The 20,302-nt window shown below is 51.7% G+C and overlaps 1 protein-coding gene across 1 annotated transcript; it reads right to left on the minus strand.

Moving 5' to 3' along the window:
* Positions 1 to 16,303: 16,303 nt before the first annotated feature.
* SOX21 (SRY-box transcription factor 21) lies at positions 16,304 to 18,798 on the minus strand. Its single transcript, XM_045978187.1, has 2 exons — positions 17,829 to 18,798; positions 16,304 to 17,275 (listed from the first exon to the last, which is right to left on the minus strand). The coding sequence occupies exon 1, from the start codon at positions 18,710 to 18,712 to the stop codon at positions 17,882 to 17,884; it is 831 nt and encodes a 276-aa protein (XP_045834143.1). The 5' UTR covers positions 18,713 to 18,798; the 3' UTR covers positions 16,304 to 17,275; positions 17,829 to 17,881.
* Between the last annotated feature and the right edge of the window lie 1,504 nt (positions 18,799 to 20,302).

Below are 20,302 nucleotides of genomic sequence, written 5' to 3' on the forward strand. Positions count from 1 at the left end.
CCATGCTGTCTTCCCACCCGTTAATGCTTTCGAACGCAGGCACCTGCATGGAGAGGAACACTGCATGGGATGGCAAGGTGGCCCAGGTGACCCAAAGCTCCTTTCCAGAAATACTGTGACACCCGGCAGTGTACTGTCCCATGGGAATGTCTTGTTTGGCTCAGTCAGGGAAGAGGGTTAAAGTGGTAAAATGAAATTAATAACTCCCGGGTCGTACGGGACCAGAGGAGATCACGTACGTGCAGAATCCAGTCCTGGGACATCCGCATTACCTAGCAGATATTTACCAAGAACCGGCTGTGCGCCCAGTCCTCTCATGCGACACCAGCCTGGTCTTCAGGGAGCTTACAGATTCGTCTGACAAGTAGACAGCACTCTATGAGACGGAAGGTCCAACTCCTTTCCCCCGGTCCCAAGCCCACGTTTCCTCCACGCAGGGCAGGCTGCTATCCCCGTCTCATACCCATGCATTCGGTCGTCTGACAAACATTGACTGGATGCTTTCTGTGTGTCAGGCACTGTTCTAGGCCCTGGAGATAAAGCCGTGGACAGAATGGACAAAAATCTCTACTTCATGGGGCTTACATTAAGCAAATACAGGTGAAATATTTATTACATTCAGGAGTGAAAAGAGCTACGGAGAAAACTAAAGGCTGGGAAGGGTCTAAGGGAGTCCTGGGGAGTATGGAGGTTGCAGTTTTAAATAGGTGATCAAGACAGGCCTTGCTGAGAAGGTGGAATCTTGGTCTCAACTTGGAGGAGAAGCGCGAGTGAGCCCCGCAGATGGGGGGTGGGGTGGGGGGGTGGAGAGTGTGGAGCAGAGAAGGAGTAAGGGCAAATGCCCAGAAGAGGGAGCATGCTTGGTATGTGAGCGACCACAAGGGAGCTGAGGTCAGAAAGGTGACAGGGGTCCAAACTGTGTAGGGTACCCGGGGTATTGTGAGGGTGAGGATTTGCTCTGAGTGGGATGGGAAGTCACTGCAGGTCTGTCTGCCGTGTTGAGAATGGGCTGGAGGGGAACAAATGTGTGAGTGGGATGACCCCATTGGCGAGGCTGGGCTGGTGGAATGATCCCCACAACCTGTTCATGCCCGAATCCCTGGAAAGTGTGACTGTGTTACATTACATGACCAAAGGAGCTTTGCAGGTGCGATTAAACTTCTGGACTTAAGATGGATCATTCTGGATTGTCCAGATGGGCCCAATCTAAACACAAGACCCCTCCCCCCACTGTTATGACCTCTTCTAAGCTTAATCACCTCCCCAATGCCCCATCTCCAAATACCATTACATTGGGGGTTAGCGTGTTCAACATTTGAATGGGGGGGGACACAAATATTCAGTCCATAACAGTTACTAGTCAGCTGACTTTGAGTTAAATGGAAGGAGATTATCATATGGGCCTGATCTAATTCCATGAGTCCTTTGAATCTGGCTCTAGAGGGCAGAGACCGGAGAAGAGAGAAATTTGAAGCAAAAGGGATTACATGCATAAGAAATTCTCCATCTCTGGCTTCAAAGCTGGAGGATGGGAGCGATGTGGCAAGGGATACAGGCCGGTCCTAGGAGCCCAGGGCAGCTCCCTGCTGAAAGCCAGCAGGAAAACGGGACATCAGTCCTACAATCTCGTGGAACTGAATTCTGCCCACAACCTGACTGAACATGGAAACAGAGTCTTCTCCAGGGCCCGCAAATGAGAATTCAACCCAGTTGACCTACCCACTTCTGTTTCTGAGACCCTGAACAGAGGACACAGTCATACCATGGCTGGACTTCTGACCGACAAGAACCGCGAGCCAATAATGGCTGCTGCTGTAAGCCACTTGGTGTGTGGTTAATATATTAGGCCATAATAGGAAACTACTGCAAAAGCCAAGAGAATGAGCGTGGACAGAGACCTACGGGAGTCAAGGGCTGAGCCCTGGGACACCCTGATGTCGAAAGTTAGTGGAAAGAAGAGAAACCAGAAAAAGGAGGTAGGAAGGAGTAGACAGGAGGAAAGCCAAGAAAGGGTCCTGGAGGCTGATTGAATGAAGTGTTCCTAGGAGGAGAATAATGTTCAGTGCAATGGTTCAAAAGCTCACATAGACTCTGTTACCCTACTGGGGTTGAGAAACACTCCCTAAGAACATTTCTTGTAGCCTGAATTCTAGGAGAGAAAAACAATAGCTGATAGGAGAGACTCCCTACCTATCTTTTGATTTTTTTTTTTTTAGAGTAAGTAAATTCTGGGATTTATAGAAAAAGGAGAGGAGTAGAAATTGATTGTTGTCATAGGGAAATTCCCTCTCCCCCTTTATGTGGATTTCTATCTCCCTGTTCAGGGAAGTGTTGGAGCTGTGTCCATATCTCACAGGGAAGAAGAAATTGCTTCTTAGGTCCTTTGAAAGATGCAGGTTATATGTTCACCAGTCCTCTTTTCTTCATCTTGGTACACCAGTAAAGTATATTTCCCAGAAGTCCTTGCAACCAGGTTGACATGCTAGCTGGAGAAACGTGGACTAAAGTGATGGCCCTCGATCTCAGTCACGGCCGTAGGCCCCTGCCAGGGCATGAGCTGTCTGTGCTGGTCAAACAGCTGAATGCAGAGAATCCAGACGACCTGGAGGCAATGGCCTCTCTACAAAATGGAGGAAGTTTGGGTCCCAATCACTAGTTAGAGAGGAGCCACAGGTATGCCTTGGACTGTCATATGCCTGAAAAATTGTGTTGAACCACTGAGATTTTGGGTTTCTTCTTTTTGTTATAGCAACTCACATTAAGAACCCCAACTAATACAGGTTTTTCTCACTCTATGTATTCAATGAGCTCCTTCCTTCAGCCCTTTGCATGCCTCACAAGATACAGACAAGAAAAACAAGATTTGAGCCCAGAAGATTTATGACTTAAGCTCATATTTAAATGCTAAGATTTAGGCTTCTTTGAGGTAAATCTGGCATTTAGATTTGAACTAACTGAAGAGCTCATAGTGAGACCACACATAGTAAGATCAGAGAGAAGAGAAAGCTGAGTGATTAAAGCTAGAAGTGTTTCCAATTGTTGGTAGGTCCAGAAGGACAGAAGACATTCCAACACAGAGAGGACATTATTACAAATATCTACTGAGGACCAGCGTCTGGGCTAGGCACTGGGGGAAGGCAAGGGGGCAGAGCTGATATGCAAAGCTAGGTAAGATGTCTCTGCTTTCCACACAATTGTGTTGATACAGACACATACAGAGAATCACTAAATTCAACTCAGCCAGTAAGTGCCTAATAGAAGACCAAAAACAGGGCGCCTGTGTGGCTCAGTGGGTTAAGCATCTGCCTTCAGGTTAGGTCATGATCCCAGGGTTCTGGGATCGAGCCCCGCATCGGGCTCCCTGGCAGGGCAGCTGCTTCTCCTTCTGTCTCTCCCCTCACCCCAACTTGTGTGCTCTCTCTCTCACTCTGCTCTCTCAAATAAAATTAAACAAAATCTTCAAAAAAAAAAAAAGAATAAAAATGACAACAACAAAAATACACTGAAAAACAGAAGGGAAAAAAATTCCAAATGGCATCAAAAGTTGGCAGGGTATGAGGTCTAGAAAAAGATGAGATCTGAGTAGACCTCTGAATGATGTGTAGGTCTTTGAAGGGAGGCTAAAAGTAGGAGAATTATAATACCACGTCCTGAAAGAGAGTCATTCGATGGGGAGTGTGTATCAGGATGAATGTACGTGTGTGTGTGTTTGCATGGAGAGGGTAGAATTAAGTTTGGTAAGATGGAAGAAAAAGCGGAAGCTAGAGTTTGACTTTTTAAGGGAGAGGTCACAAATGCAGGAAATAAGAAATTCGTTAACACCCTGCAGAAGTACAGTTTCAAATCCTGCAGTAGGGTTATGGGTCTTCCAGAAATCCTCAGTAGCGACAGACTGCCTGGCAAGCTATGAATTCAGAGAGGAGCTGGACCCTTTTTTTTTTTTTTTAAATCAAAGCCAGAGATGAAAGGCAGAGCTGCAAGCAACACAAGGCTTTCCCAAATTTGCTGCACCTGCCAAGCAATAGGAAGTCTTTTCAATTCTGGGAGGTAAAAAGACCACTGGTTAAGTCAGGGGTGGTTTAGCCACATTTTCTTCCAGATAACATTGTCTCCATACAAAGGAGCCCAGTTGGTAGTGTTTTCTTTTAAGACTGAGGATGTTTAACATAAAACCTATTGAGGTGGTCCATAGTGCCCGTTCACCAAATATTTCTGGCTCTCCACCTCCTGGGCACATGGGGATGGGACTTCTCTGCCCCTTTTGCCACGAGATTTAGTCTGGCTAAATGAATGTGAGAAGTGAGGTGCATCATTTTTAGTGAGAAACTTCCAGAGCCAGTGTGTGCTTGTTATGCCGTATGTCCCCCGCTGAGGCCGTCAGGCGAACAGGTCCATATGCAATCTGTCAGCCTGGATGTTCCCGATCCGCGGATCAACCCAGGTCAGAGTGAAGATAAACCTTTGTTTTGTTAAACCACTGAGATAAAGGGTCTCTAGGTTATTTCTGCTTACTCTGGCCCATCCTAAGTGATGAATCTAATCCTAGTTGTGAAGATACATAATTGACATTCTCATGGTTTCCCACTGAAACGGCTAAAATCCCATCCCAAGACAACTGCAGCTCCTTTGAAGACTGGAGAATGTCTTCGTGCATTCCAGGTGCTAAAACAGAATAGCATAGACTGGTTGGCTTATAAATAAAAGAAACCTATTCCTCAGAGTTCTAGAGGCAGGCAAGTCCAAGATCAAGGTGCCAGCAGATTCAGTGTTTGGTGAGGACCTGCTTCCTGGTTCACAGACCCCTGTCTTCTGGCTGTGTTCTCAAATGGGATCAAGAGCTCTTTGGAGTCTCTTGGCTCCAATCCCATTCATGAGGGTTTCATCCTCATGACCTAATCAGGTCTCAAAATCCCTGCCTCCAAAGACCCTGGTGCCGACATCAGAATTGAGCATGAGTGTGGGGTGGAGGGACACAAACATTCAGCTCCAGCACAGAAGATTGATTGAATGAATCCCTATCGATCCTTCCTGAAAAAAATTGAGAAGAGTTTGGAAAGAAGTGAAACCAGGAAGGGAGACTAACTAGCAAAGAGGGTCCAATGAGGTAGGAGAAAAACCAGGTAAGTGTGGTATTTTAGCAGCTAAATAGCTTCTGGGAGGAGTGACCAACTCCGTCAAATGCCATAGTTGAGAACTGACCGTTTGATTTATGAAGTCGCTGGTGACCTGGGTCAGGGCAGGTGTTGGTGGAGTGGTGTGGGGGGAGGAGGACAAACTCTGACTGGAGGGAGTTTAAGGAAAAGAGAAAACAGGGAATTAGAGATAGGGAATATAGACATCCCTTGTTTCTTTAACGAGTTCATTGTAAAGGGGAGCAGAGAAGTGGAATGGAAGCCAGAGGAGAAAGCGGAGTCGAGAGAAATTTGTTTTGTATTGTTTTGTTTTGTTTTGTTTTTTTAGAGAGGATAGCATTTATTTTTGTGCAGTAAGAATGTTCAGTAGGGAGGGAAAATTGTGCTACTGAAGGAGAAAGGGGAGATTTTCTGGAGTCATATGGTATACCAGTTATCCCTTGCTGCATAACAAATCATCCACAAACTTAACAACTTCAAACAACAAATGTTGGTTATCTCACGATTTCTGTGGGTTAGAGATCCAGGGCGCCTTGTCGAGGGCCTCTGGCTCAGGGTCTTTCCCAAGGCTGCAATCAGCTGTCAGCCCCAGCTACTCTCATCTCCGGGCTCCACTGGGAGGAGAGCCATTTCCATGTCACTTGCTCTGTTGGTGGCAGGCTTCAGGTCTTTATGGCACCTCTCTATGGAACATCTCACAAAATGGCCGCTGACTTCCCTCAGAGCAAGAGCTGAGAGAGAAGGCTGTGTGGGGGAGGTGTCATCATTTTTGTAATCTCATCAGGAAAGTGCCCTCCCATCCCTTTTGTTAGAAGCAAATCACGAGGCACAGCCCACACTCAAAGGTTTCCACAAAGGCATGAATTCCACAAAGTGGGGATCATGGGGGGCACATGTGAGGTCACCTACCACCAAGGAGATGGGGTCTGATGCCCAAGTAGAGAGGCTGGCCCTCACAGTGATTGTCCATTTCTAGTCACAGGAAAGGAGGCAGCATTTGTGGGTGCACAGCTGATAGTGGGGGGCTGTGGGCATGGAGGGAGGGTGTCCGCTCATTAGCACTGAGTGGCTGAGAGACTGGCAGGAGGCAACATGAAGATGACCCAGGCTCCTCTTCCTTTCTTCCTCTCCGCAGCCTCAGCATAGCTGGGATCCTAAATCTAGCACAACACAGTTCCTCCCTCTCCAATTCTGAACAGTGATGCATTTAAACTGATGCATTTACTAATAGTTTTACTTACTCCAACTCATAAAAATGTCAGGAGACCCACAGGGAAGCATAAGTAGGAGAAGGAATCAAGCAAGGGAGAGGTGAGGTGTGGCACCGTCTGATGGATTCACTCCCTGGCTGGGTTTTCAGGCATGGGGCTCTCTCACTTTGCAAAAGCCATATTAAGCCAGAAGCCTTTGCCTCTGCACATTTGCAGTTCAAGGGATAAGGCTTCTCGGTGGTTTGTTCTGTGGAAGCAAAAAAGTGAGACCATTTTTTTCTTGTTTTTTAAATTAAAGAATAATGACATACCATATTGATTTAGGTGCACAACATGGAGACTTAACGTTTCTATATATTATAAAACGGTCATCACACTAAGTGTAGTTGCCTCATCACCCTACAAAGTTGCTACGATATTATCGACTATATTCCCTGTGCTGTACGTGACCTCCCAGTGTCTTATTTATTTTATAACTGGATGTTCATACCTCTGATCCCATCCCCTATTTTTCCCAGCCCTACACAACTCCCCTCTGACAACCACCAGTTTGTTCTCTATATCTGTTAGTCTGTTTCTATTTTGTTTCATTTGCTTGCTTTATTTTTTAGATTCTGCATATAAACGAATCAGACAGTATTTCTCCTTTTCTTTTCTTTTTTTTTTAAATATTTTATTAATTTGACAGAGAGAAATCACAACTAGGCAGAGAGGCAGGCAGAGAGATAGGAGGAAGCAGGCTCCCCGTGGAGCAGAGAGCCCCATGCGGGGTTCGATCCCAGGACTCTGGGATCATGACCTGAGCCAAAGGCAGAGGCTTTAACCCACTGAGCCACCCAGGTGCCCCAGTATTTCTCCTTTTCCGTCTGACTTATTTCACTTAGCATGATACCCTCAAGGTCCATTCATGTTGGTCGCAAAAGGCAAGGTTTCATCCTTTTTTATGGCTGAGTAATAGTCCATTGCATATATAACTATGTGTACCGCATCTTCTTTATCCATTCATCGGCTCACAGACATTTAGGTTGCTTCCCTATCGCAGCTTTGGAAATACTGCTGTCATGAATAGGAGACAGACTTTTTTATTTTGACTGAGAGCATCCCCAGATGGATCCCCACAGTCATGATCAAGTGAACTTCAGAGTAGAGCACACCAGAAACAGCATAGTATCAAAGCTTCTGGTTTTTAAGGATGGCAAAGGGGAAGTCTTATTGTTGGTAAGGGGGAACCATCCACACAGGATACAATGTGAGTGACACTTCCTTCTCTTGGGCATCTGATGGGGCTCACCAGGCACAAATTAGGAATTCAGGAATAATGGTTAGTAGTGGCTCATTGCCATCTCCAAGTGACTTGGGGTTCTCTGCCTTGCTATTATATGGATAAGTGCTCTGTCCTGCTTGCCCACCCCCATATTTTAGTCCAAAACCTCAAGTGCCTTGTCCTCTCCCATTCCTGACCCTTGTCATTTCCCCAATCAGGAGCTCTCCTTGGCCAATGGAACCATTTGAATTCTCCAAACTTTCCCCAGAGGCGTGCCCTACGCTTCTAGAACTACCAGCCCCTGTTCTTCCTGCGGGAAGACGAACTTTCAGTCGGGTCCTGGAGCGGCCTTTACGTCCCTGTCACTGGTGAAGGTAATCCCCCAAGCCCACTGCAGCGGACAAGCCCTCATTCTCAGGGAACGCTTTTTGAGAAAGCCTCCAAACGTAAGGTCTGGGTAGAAACTCGGCCTCGACTTGGTCCGGGAGCTTTAGCAGGAAGACAAACCCTGCCCTTTATCTCAAGGACTGCAGTCTCCAGACCTCCGACAAGCGCTAGCCAGGTTGGGTCTGGACCTCCTTCCGCCCACGGAAACCAGCCGCCTGCTGGTGCGATGAGCTTCCCACCGTCCACCCCCCCGCGCTGCTCTGCGCCGGCGGGGTCTCAGCCCCGGGCGCTTGGCGTTGGGGGTGCGGAAGCCACTTCCCTCCTCTTACACTCAAGGTGAGGGGGAAAGTGGCAACTCTGGGTGCGAAGTGGGGGCTGGCATTTCCACTGCTGCCGGCTAGGCGGGTCCCCGAGGGCCTGGACCTGAGCCCCAGGGCTGCGCTATGGGCCTGATTGAGGCCCGGCCCAGGCCTGTCACCCACAGCGTGCCTGAGAGGGGACAGAGACGTGGGGGCCTCGGGCGGGTGCGGGTGGTGAAGCTGCCGAGGCAGGTGCCTACAGCCAGCTTTGTTATTCGCTCAGTTTCCAAAGACCAAGACGCCCTGGCTCCGGGGAGACAAAGGGGCCCAAGGGCGACTTTTCCCAGCGGGAGGTGGCGGGGGCCTTGCCAGTGTAGTGGGTGCGTAATTCCTCCCCGCGGCCGCCCCTCCCCCCGCAGACAACAGAAAACAAACGCCTTCTCCGAGTGCCGTCCCCTCCCCGGAATCCGCAGCTGGACGTTTTCTTTCCCGCAGGTGGGTCACGACCCATCAGTTACATCCGAGGACAAGTTCAGGGTTCGCTAGTTTTGCGCAGAGACTCGTGTTGAGTAATGCTAGCCCCAAATTTGGAGAGGGGGGAAAAGCACTCCTCCCACCTCCCAACTCCAGGTTCACAAAGTCTGCACCCCAGTAACACAAGTCAGGGCAGTTTTCTAGAAAGGAAACGGCGTCCAAAGACCCCGGGGAGTAGGTGCGCTCGGGCAGCTGGCTGGTGGAGGGTGTGGAGCCAGGTGTGGGGCTCCGAGAGACTCAGCGCGGCTCCAGCCGACCCACCGCCCTGGCGGTATCAGGAATGCGCGACTCGCCGGTTCCGGCTCCCCGCGCCCGGGAGAGGTGAGAGGGAGCGGGGGCGCGCTGCCTCCGCGGGCTCATGTTTATTCACGCAGCCTTAAACAGCCCGTTCGAATACATATTCATCGACCTCTCTAACTACTTGCTCAAGTCTAGGTTTGCAGGAGAACACCGAGTCCCTGAAAAGGCAGAACAGCAACTTGGGCTTGGGCTCTAGAAGCGCAAAGGAGCCTTGGTCTGGAGCAAGAGCAGCCTGTGCCTTTGTCCCGCAGCCGCGTCCCCAAGCGGCCCGACGTGGGGAGGTGGCTGAGAAGCGGGATTAGGACTGTTAGCTGAGGGCCTTATTTATGCCCCCAGGCTCTCACCCAGGAGCCGGGAAGAGGCCAGGCTGTCCTAGAGAGAGCCACCAGGGCAGATTTCCCAGCAAGAAACTGTGGAGCTCCTACGATCGCTCCCGAACCTCTTCTGAAGTTCTACCGTAACTGTGATTTCTATTTCCTAGATAAGTTTCAGGCAGCACATAATGTGTTTTCCACTGTGGGTCTGCAGGGATTCAACTCGTGGAGGAGAGGCTGGCCCCAATCCCAGAGACTCCGCTTTCTAAAATGTGGCTCCAGCCGAAGAGCAAGGCGTTGCAGGGGCTGGGGTGGGGGGACGTTCGGGGCCTTCCCTCACTTCCGGATCCTCAGTTACACGCGGAACCTGTCAGAGCCAGCGTGATCTTCGCTGCCCACTCCCCGCCCTCCCCAATGGGGCCACTTTCCTAAGACTCGGGGGAACCCGCAGGGACCGTGCAGAGGAATCAGGTTTGGGGGGCGTCTGGAAGTCTGGGGTTCTCCACCTCCTCCCGCTGTTTGGCACGTCCTATCCCTCACCAGCCCTCGGCAGCTCCTTTCCCTGAAGGCAAGAGGGAGTGTCAGTCATGCTGCTGTTCTATTATCTTTCCTGTCCTGATTTTCTTTTTCTTTTATCCTCCCTCTTTTCTTTCCGTTTCGCTCAGCACCCACTTGTCCTGCTGCCTGCCTGAAAAGGTTCTCCAACTCCTCTTCCAGGCTCTACGGGCGTTTTCTTGTTCCTCCACTGAGCGGGTCTATGCAGGCAGAGCGAGGCCATGTAGGCCACCATTCAGGTGATCCAGTTTAAAGCCAACACCCTCACCAAAACTGCAGACAAGTAGGAGAGCGTGGGGTAGAGCGCGTGCGAAAACGTTGTTGGACAGATTTCCCGTGTGTTTGAGCGCGGTCCTAATTCCACGCAATTTCCTCCGCCTCTTGATTCACGCCCGCATAGATTTCCAGTCTGTCGGAATCTCGGCGGGTATTCCCAAACCAAGGCTTTACAATAGGGTGGTAATTAATAATAGGGTGGTTCGCTCCAAACCAGGTGTGTCTATGTCTGTGTCTGTCTGTGCGCGCGCGAAAGTGCGCCGCGCACACAAACTTTTGGATGTGAAATGGGCAGATGGGGAAAGCGCTATAAGTTCCCCAAACTCGGTGGCTGTACTTGCTGGGGACTCTGGGGAGGAGAGGTTGAGCTCCCTGCGAGGTGGTGACATTCTAGGACCGTTGATTCCCCGCCTGCTCTGGGCCTACCCTCCTCCCCCTCCCCCCCCCCCCCCACCGCGGGGCCACACACACCCTGGGTTCCTGAGAGTCCTTTTAAAGGCATTCCCTCTTCTGCAAACAGACTTCTTTCCACTCCTGACCTCATGAAAAAGTAGCCCCAGTGGAGACAACCGATCTGAAAAGCCTCACTTGGTCTCTGTTATCCGAGGCTGTGCCTCTCCTTTTGAGATTTCAAGCTTTCTGCGAGTGGCTAATTACCTTGGGGTGATCCCGAAATAAAATACTAACGCTGGGCTGAGAAGGGAGGAGGGTGCTCCAGTGAAACTGACAATCCAGTAATATCATTCCGTGAAGAGAGGCTGAAGACGTCCTCGTAATTTCCCCCAAGAAATCTGGTTTTACTGGTCGATCTCAGTAGGAGAATTCTTTGCCTAGAGGCTCGAAATGAGTAATAGGCTGTGTGTCTCCAAGTGCTCGGCTAATATGATAATAAATACATTCAAAGAGAGCAACGGGGTGTTTACAATTAGTATCTTAACTTCGGCTGTTTGTCAAAAAGTCCCTAAATAACCCCTCCCCCAATCAAGCGAGGAGCCCAAAGGAGGTAGAAATCAGATGGAAACATCTTCAAAAGGAATTAAAAAGCCAAAGCCGATTTTATTTCCTCCAGCCAAGTGTGAATGATGGGGCGGCCGCGGCAAGGGTGCTGGAGTCTACTGACAAAGCTGCAGTGAGGGGTTGGGGTGGGGAGAGGGACAGGGCGGTGGGGGTCACAAAAGCGAAGAGGCCTTCGCTGGTTGCCTTGTGGATACCACTTCCCTGCTTCGCGTCCAGGAGGTCTCCGAAGGCCCAGCGGCCACCTTGAACCTGGAAGCCCAATCCGACAGGTCGCTGCCTCGCGCACAATTGCCCATCATCCCCAATCGCTGTGAATTTTATCACCTTAAAATGACTTTCAAAGGGTTTATCCGGGATAGAGCTCTCTGCAAGTTTTTCAGATTTCGGTTTCTAAGAATTCGCATGTTTAAGCGAAGCTGAAGCTGCGAAGGCTCAGGTTACACTTTAAAATATGCGAGGCTTCCGCGCGGCCCCCGTGGCTTGGTGAGGCTCAGTTGCTTCTTTAAAATAAATAAGAAGGAGGGGGAAACCCCTCTGTTTTTCGAGTTTAGGATTCCACCCCCGCCCCCACACACACCTTCTGTCACCGCGATTCAGAAGCAGTTGTCACTGCTTCTCAAAACCCAGTTTCCCGCCAGCCGTCGGGGAGGTTAGGAGAGCTGCCGCTCTGAGCGCCCCGGAGCTTCTGCGAGTTCTCGGGACCTGTTAGCTCCGCGGTCTGCAATCTGCATTATTCATTTAAGTTTGGGGCAACTCAGAAAGCGGCTGGAAAGCTCGACGGCTGGGTGGCGCAGAGGCCCGGCAGGCCTGGTGGTCAACCATCGAAAATAATTGACTTCGTTGGCTGCAATGGCCCTTAGGGACGCCCGCCTCCGGGGCAGCACAGGAAATCCAAGGCCAGCCCGGATCTCGGCGGGTTCGCGCCCTGCCTTCGCCGGCAAGTCAGCCGGGAGTTTCCCCAGTCCTGTGGAATTGGGTCGAAGACATACAGACAAGAAGGGAAACGGGGCGGGGGTAAGGGGAGAAAACGGAGAGAAAGCCAAGCTTTAAGTGTATTCGAATTCTTTGAACGGGTGGATACAATGTTTCTGCACAGCCAGGTGGGGTTCCTCAAAGGCTCCGCCTTTGGGGTGGTTTAGGGGTGAGGACAGAGATGCAATGGTGGGGGGTAGGAGTTGCTCGTGGCCTGTTTGGTTTTTAATATCTTTTCCAGCGGCCCGGATGGACAAAGAAAGAACCCTCAGAAAAGTGGGGGCGATCTTCCCTCCGGGACCACTTCCCTCCCCTAGATAAAGGGGGCGGGGGTGGCAGGGGGCGGCGAAAAGCAAATCGGTCTTGGTATTCCCCCTCCCCCTCATCCATAGGAGGCCTGGGTCCCCCCATTAAATTTATATTCATTCATTCCACAGCTCTTCCTTCGGCACCTACCAGATACCAGACACTGTATTAGACCCTCTAAAACGCAGCATAAATGGAAATCGGGCCCCAAACCCAGAGCCTAAGGGCTGGCTCCCTGAAATGTTCTAACATCAGCATGCATCTCGGAATCGCCAGGCTTGCTGCTCTCCAGATTCCAACGCTGGGCAAACGGACACAAGGAAACATAACTTCTGCATAACTTTTACTTCTCCTTTCCTTTTTTCTTTTCTCAAGTACCAAAGCACCATTAATTAGAAGAATAATTACTGCTACCCTATATTATCCCAACCTGTTCAATTTCTATCTGCTGCAGACAATGCTAATAAAGGCAATTATTGCTTCTATAAACATCCCGAGGCAGCACTCTCCTCCCGCAGTGTGTGTGTGTGTTTAAAGAATATATATAAAAAGTTCCCCCGCTCATTTGCATAGCTTCATCTTTACCTTTTCCCATTCAACCCTTGCAAAAAGCATATCTATTCAAAGCCCTTGCAAAAAGCATATCTATTCAAAGGGCATTTAGTCCATTTCTTTCTTGGCCGGTAAACCTATTCATCAATTGTTCTGCCTTGTAGATCGCATTCTAATGCTAATCTAGCGTGTTAAATATCTTTTTGTTCCCCTTTCACCGTTTTGTCATTCAGTTTATCCAGTTTTGGTCACCCATTTTATTTATTTATGCGCCTGCTCCTATTCAGGGGCTCATGTATTTTTTATTATGTTGTTTCACTGTCACGCAGTGTCAACTTAGTCTATTCAATGGGGGCTACTTGAAGGCCGGAGGGACAAAGCGTGTACACATTGCACCGCTATTCATTCCGGCCAGCTGGATCGGCTGAAAAAAAAACCTTGTGAAAAGAAACGCCTCACAATGGACACAGAAGAAGTGCACAATGCTAACAGTTTTCCAAATACCACTGATTGGTTTCTTCACAATGAGGAGAAAGCCGCCGCTTTTTCTTAGCTCCACTTCAACAAACAACACTCTCACAAAACCTCCCAACCCTGCGTTTTGTTCCCGGACAAAACCTCCTCGACTGTCTAAACGCTCCCACTGAAGGACAAAAAAAAGAAAGAAAGAAAGAAAGAAAGAAAGAAAGAAAGAAAGAAAGAAAGAAAGAAAGAAAGAAAGGAAAAAGAAAAGAAAGGGGAAAAAGGGGGGGGAAAGGATGGAGGGGGGGAAAGCTCTTTCACGATTTCCCCCCTTTTTCCCCCTGCAAGAGAGAAAAAAGAAATTGGGGGGGGGGTGGTGTCAGTGAATTAATAATATCAGTCTTGGAAAAGAAGAGGGCTGACCTTTGAGAGGCACTGGGCTGAGGGAGAGAGAACGGGGGAGAGATTAATAAAGTTTGGCCGGCGCTCTCTCTGCCTCCGCCGGGCTGCGGGCGCAGGACCGACCCCGACACTGGGGGCGGGCGAGTTGCGGGAACGTCCCTGGCCCGCAGGAGGCGGCGGCGGCGGCGGGGAGCGCCCGCGCCGAGCCGCGCTCTGATTGGCTGGCGCGCGGGTCCCTATCTGCTCGGGGCAGACGGTCGGATCCTCTCTCCATCTCCTGCGCCCCTCGCCGAGGCCGCCCGTAGTCGGGGGCCGAGAGGGGGGACCGGCGCTGTTTTGTTCTCGTTTCTTGCGGTGGGCGGGGAGGGGTCGAAGGGGGAGGAAATTGTCCAGAGAAGTGACAATAGCGGCCAGCTCCACGGCTGCCCGGAAGCCGCCTCTCGCTGCGGCCCCCAGCGCCGGGGCTTACCGCTCGGACAGGATGGATTCCACCTGTTTGCGCCAAGCCTAAAGGCGACACCCCTGGCCCTTCAGAGGTGAGGCTCGTTTAAAGCCTTTGGGCAACCGTGCCTACCTACAAAATGTCGTCGTGGCTTTTTTAAACCTTAAAAAGAAAGGAAAATCTAAGAAGGAAGGAAAGAAAGGGAGGGAGAGAGGAGAGAAAAGGGATGAGGTCAGAGAGAGATGGAGAGACCTCAAGCCCGCATCTGCGCTCTGCCTCGTCCCCGCTCCGCATCTGTGGCCACTTTCAGACTTGGGCACGCACACCTAGCTCCTTCTCCACGCGCTTGCCCCAGAGTCGCTCCCACTTACTTCTGCACAGTCTAACTCGGAGCGAGGCTCTCTCCAGACGCAACCTGTTGGCAAGAACCCTGGAGTCAAAGGGGTGATAACCTGGTCACCCCCGTGGGGCCTGCGGACATACCCAAACAACCACACAGCCGCACAATCTGTTGGCGACGTGACCCCGTGTGCGCACCCCCAGCGGCTTCCCCCCTCCCCTTACTCATTTTCGTAGTCCTCTTCTTATTCATCAGCACTCGGGAGCCTTGCTCCCAGAAAGCGCTGATCTTTGGGAAAAAGGGAGGGGGTGGGAGGGGGCGGGGAATCTTGGAGCCGGCGGGGCCCGAGCTGGAAGGCTCAGGGAGGTAACTAAGATTTAGGGCTGGGGTGATTTCCAGCAAGCCGCAGGAAGTTCCGTGTTGAGAAGTGATGGGCTGCTACAAAAGGGAAAGACGAAGCCTTGAAAGGATTTAATTAACCGTGTCAGGGATAATTACCCCTGGACAGTCCAAATTAGTTTTGCATAATCGCTCAGAACCATATGAATTAACTTATAATATTGCAAAGAGCTCAGGGAATAACAGGAGAGGGATCGTTTTAATTAGTGAATCAGGGTCAAACCAGCAGAGCCTATTCCTCACATTTCCAAAACTTTTCATGGTTTTTAAAATATTATTCCGTTGGGGGAAAACAATGACTTTAAAGAGTTGGGTCGCTTATAAAGACGTGCAGCTCCCAGAGATGGTCTCTGTCAATGGGGAAACTAGTTTAGGACTAGTTGAGTCCTGTATCTTGAGAATTTCTTTCTTGGTGGGCGGAAAATCAAGATCTTCCTACAGTTAAAAAAAATTTTTTTTTTCTCTGATAGTCTTCCTGGTGCCCTGTCATTTCCTTTCTAAAATGAAAATCCTGTATACGAAAACCTGTCTAGGCCTGGAAATTCAACCCTCTCCTGCAGAATTTGTAATACTTACATTTTAATGCCATTTAGTATGACAGAATAAAGCCCTGAAGAGGCCAGAAGTTGTACATCATCGTTAACAGTGATTAGCCTTCCAAATAAAATCTTAAGGTGTAAACAAGGAATATGCCCAAGATACGTGAACACATTACACTGACTTAAGTGGTGGGGCTCTCCCACTAACAAGATAAAGTGGTCAGGCAACTTTCCTCTCTTAAAATGTTACTGGAAACTCGTGAAATGCTTTGAACGGTCTGGATGTTTTCAATGGGCTCTGTTCTACTGGTTCATGAATGCCCTTTTTTTTTTCCCCCCCAAGATAATACAACTACTTGGGTTTTGTTTTTTTTTTATCTTCTTTCCTATTCACGATTAAAAATGTGATAAATCAGGTTTTTGGCTCTGAATAACAATGGCTTGATTTAGATTTCCTAGTAAATCTATTCAAAAGTGAAACAAAGGCTGCCTTTGGAGGATACCTTACACTTCACCTGGACCAGGCACGTCAGGGCAATTCAGATAAAAATCTTGTTAGGAACTCAACAAGAAATAGAGGATTTTCTCTTTTCCCTGGTTCAGGCTTTATTTAAACTCTTTGTTCAAAAAAAATGAACAGAGTGATAGTCGGATTCTAATTTACAGATATAGTTTAGACGTCTAATATTAAATTAGGAGATCACACAAGAAAACCATTTACACATAAAGGTTAAAACCAATACTTAAACTTTTTAAAACTTTATATTACATAAAGTCAAAAGGAAACTAAATACATGTTAGCCAACTTCATTCACAAACATTAGTCAAAAATATATACATTTAAAAAGAAACAAAAAGCTATAGTTGAGGTTCTTTTCTCTAAAATGTGTTTTATCATAATTTGCAAATGAATTGCAGGTAATCTAAAAAATAAGCTAATTAGGGAAGGAACTCCAAAACACATTTAAGCGGTTCAAGTTGGTGAAGAAATGCTAGCTGAAAATCAGAGACATCTGTCAAACAATTCTGGTTTTTTTTTTCAGTTTTGCTAAATAATAAATATATCATTACCACTCAGACGAAAAAAGTCTGATTTAATCTTAGATAAAATTGCGATTCTGAAATAGTCCCGCAATTTTTGAAAGTTAACTTTGACATTTGCTCAAAATGCTTTAGAGTCTAAAACCGACTCAAACTTAGGGCAACGCAAATAACACATTTTCAGACTCCATGTTTTCACGGACATATACACATTTACAACCTTAAGGTGAACTCAGCCATAAGGGGAAAATAGGAACAGTGCCTTTTATCTTTCTGTAAACTGTGTCAGAAATCCGAGCAAATGGACTCAAGGAGACTTATCAGCTGTTGTTGTTGTTGTTGTTTTAAAGTATAAAATCGAATTGACAAATTTTCATCTCGCGCAGATTTCTTGTTTGCATTCCTTGCTCTTAAGAGCTCTCGCTCTCATTTGCATATGATGTGATAAACAAAAGAAAGCGTGATCATCTCACATACAAAAGGCCAGATTGGAGCCGGTCACTGGTCAAGAATGGATCCGGTCTGTGAGTTCTGCTTGAGAGAACAGAGATTTGCAAAGTCAAAAAGTACAAATGGGGAGCAAGGCCGCTCAGAGCCGTATCACTCTGAGAAACTAATGACACAGATCAGCTTTTCCCGTGTGCCAGCCATTTCAGACCTAACACTTGAACAGAGTGCATGCGACACAGACCAGGAGGGGGATAACCCCCCCACCAGAAAAACAAGATAATGAGAAACAAAAACAAAACCGACAATTAACTTCCAACAAACAAAACTGGAAAGCCCAACGTGTCAAAAAAAAGTTACTCCTCCACCTCCTTGGGCCCAAACGCAACAGGTTCCGAAGTGCAAAGCAAACATCAACTGCTGTCGGATACAACCGCCCTCCTTAAAGTGGGCTGCCGAAGTGCGGGTCTGAAATGATCCTGTGAAGCCACACGCACACTCGCCCGAGCACGCGCGCGCTCTGCCACTCGCGCCCCGACTGGCATCTCTGCCTCTGCCTGCACCTATACATCTTATGTACATACAACCCGGGGCCCCCGTCGCGGGAGGGCGCACGGGGAGGCCGCGGAGCTCGTACCTATACATATGTACACGTGCGCACACCGGTCCTCGCGAGGCGGCCCCGCGGGGTCATAGCGCGGCGGCGTAGGCCGCGGGGTAGGGGTCCAGCTGAGGCTTGCCCATGCCCGGCAGCAGGATGTAGGCGAGCGGCGGCTGCAGCCCGGGGCTGGGCCACGCGCTGCAGTTGCACGGGATCATGTAGCCCGGGTTGCCCGGGCTGGGGTGCGAGTGCGTGTGCCCCCCGGCGGCCGCCGCCGCCGCTGCAGCCGCCGCCGCCGCGCCGTGGAAGGCGCCGGCGCCCGCGGTCGGGTAGCCCAGCGACGACGCGTACGGGAGGCCGGACGACGACGACGAGATCTCTGCCATCTTGGAGCCCAAGTCGAGCAGCGAGTAGGGGCTGCCGGCGGCCGCGGCGGCTGCGGCGGCGGCAGCGGCGGCGGCCGACTGCGGGAAGAAGACGCGCGCGGCGGCGGCGGCGGCCGCGGCGGCCGCCTTCTCGGGGTTGGCTAGCAGCGATTCGGGCACCAGGCCTCCGCCCGTGCCCGCGTGCAGTCCGGCGCCCGCCTTGAGCGCCGGGTGCTCGGCGTCGGCCACGCCGCCCAGGCCGTAGGGCACCGGGAAGGCGAACTTGTCCTTCTTGAGCAGCGTCTTGGGCTTGCGCCGCGGCCGGTACTTGTAGTCGGGGTGCTCCTTCATGTGCATGGCGCGCAGGCGCTTCGCCTCGTCGATGAACGGCCGCTTCTCCGACTCGGTGAGCAGCTTCCACTCGGCGCCCAGCCGCTTGCTGATCTCCGAGTTGTGCATCTTGGGGTTTTCCTGGGCCATCTTGCGCCGCTGAGCCCGCGACCACACCATGAAGGCGTTCATGGGCCGCTTGACGTGGTCCACCGGCTTGGACATGCTCTCGCCGTGCCGCGGCTGCAGCCCGCCGCCGCCGCCGCCGCCCGGGCCGTCGCCCTCCGCCCGGAGGAAATCAATGTTGGCTGTCCGCGGGGACCCGTTCGGCCTGCCCGCGCTCGCCGCGCCCAGCTTCGCGCCCCGGCGTCGCTCCCGCCCGGGGAGAGGGGGCTGGGCGCTGAGCCCGGGGCCGCACCGCGCCCCGGGCCTCCCTGGTCTCTCCCGCCGGGGGGCCGGCAAGATCCTCTCGGGGGCGCAGGAACTTCTCGGCGCTGCCCCCACCCCACGGTGGCAGTGGACCCTCTGCTTTCTTTTTGTCCTTCCTCTCCGGCTGCGCTGGATCGCGAACTCCCCGCAGGTAGTCGCTGCCCCGCAGAACTCTCCTCGTCCTCGGTCTTTTCTCTCTCAAACGCAGAGCAGCTCGGAAAGTTGCGTCGCGAGGACCCCACCAAGTTGAGCCGAGGAGCCCGCCGCCGCGTGCTGCCAAGTGCCAAAGGGGGCCCTCGGCGGCTGGAGTGTTTGGGTTCTCCTCGGTGACTTTCTCATTTGACAGTAGCAGATGGGGGTGGGGAAGGAGGGGAGGTGGCCCCGGAGGAGGAAGAGGAGGGGGGGGCGGAGGAGGGTCCGGGCGCAGCAAGGGAACGCAGAGCTCAGCAACGGATATAAATACAAATACAGCAGCACCGGCCGGTCTTCCTGACTCGCGGCAGGGCTCGCCGGTGGGAATCCCCCCCACCCCCGATCGGCTGGGGGCTCGTGGGGGGGAGATGTCTGCCGCCCCAGCACCTGCTCCGCGGGTCTTCCTCTCCGGCTGCCGGTCCGGGAAGGAGGCTGGAGGCTTGAGCAAGCCTGGGGTCGCTGGGCCTCAGGGGAAATCCTTCCGGCTCGCCGAGGCGCCGCGTCCCGTAGTCCCCCGGGCCATGCCGGCTCCACTCTCTCTGAGCTCCTCCAGGGGCACCGGCCGACTCGGGCTCCCGGAGAGCGCCGGGCGCGGAGGGCTGCGCTGCCGCGGTGCGGCGCGGCGGGCCGGCTCCGGGCCGCGTCCCCTCTTGGCTCCTCCCGGCCGCCGCCCGGCACTTGCAACTAACTTCAACCAAGTTTCCTGCGCCGGCGCGCTCGCCTGGCTGCGTGCGCCCGCGTGTGCGCCGCGCCCGGGGCCCCGCTCTCCCGGCTTCTCCGGCCGGAGCCGAGCGGGCGCCGGGCGGAGGTGCTGGAGGAGGGGATTTAAGGAAAACGCGCCATCACCTCTATTCGCAGGTCCGCGCTGGGGCTGCTCCCGCTTCCCCCACTCCCGTAGCACAGGGGGCCCCTTCCTGGCCCAGGCCGCCACTCCGCCGCTCCCGAGGCGGCAGGAGCCCCGTGCACGGGCTCAGGTGAGTGTGGCTACCTGCGTGTGCACGCGCCCGGAGCCGGCGCGGGGTGTGCATGTCCGGCCGCGACTGAGTGTGTGTATATCTGGGGGCATGCAGAGGAGGTGGAGCCCAAGACTCCAGGAGGGAGGAGGGACCAGCGGAGCCTCCTCCCGCTCCCACACCCCCAGGACCGCGAATTCAACTGGATCCCCTCCGCCCCCTCCATACTCCTCCTCCCACC

Source organism: Meles meles, chromosome 14 (genome assembly GCF_922984935.1).
Source record: "Meles meles chromosome 14, mMelMel3.1 paternal haplotype, whole genome shotgun sequence".
In the NCBI taxonomy this organism is placed as follows: domain Eukaryota; kingdom Metazoa; phylum Chordata; class Mammalia; order Carnivora; family Mustelidae; genus Meles; species Meles meles.

Excerpts from the sequence above, each read along its gene's own strand:
- SOX21 (XM_045978187.1), bottom strand. The coding sequence starts at position 18,712 with ATGTCCAAGCCGGTGGACCACGTCAAGCGGCCCATGAACGCCTTCATG.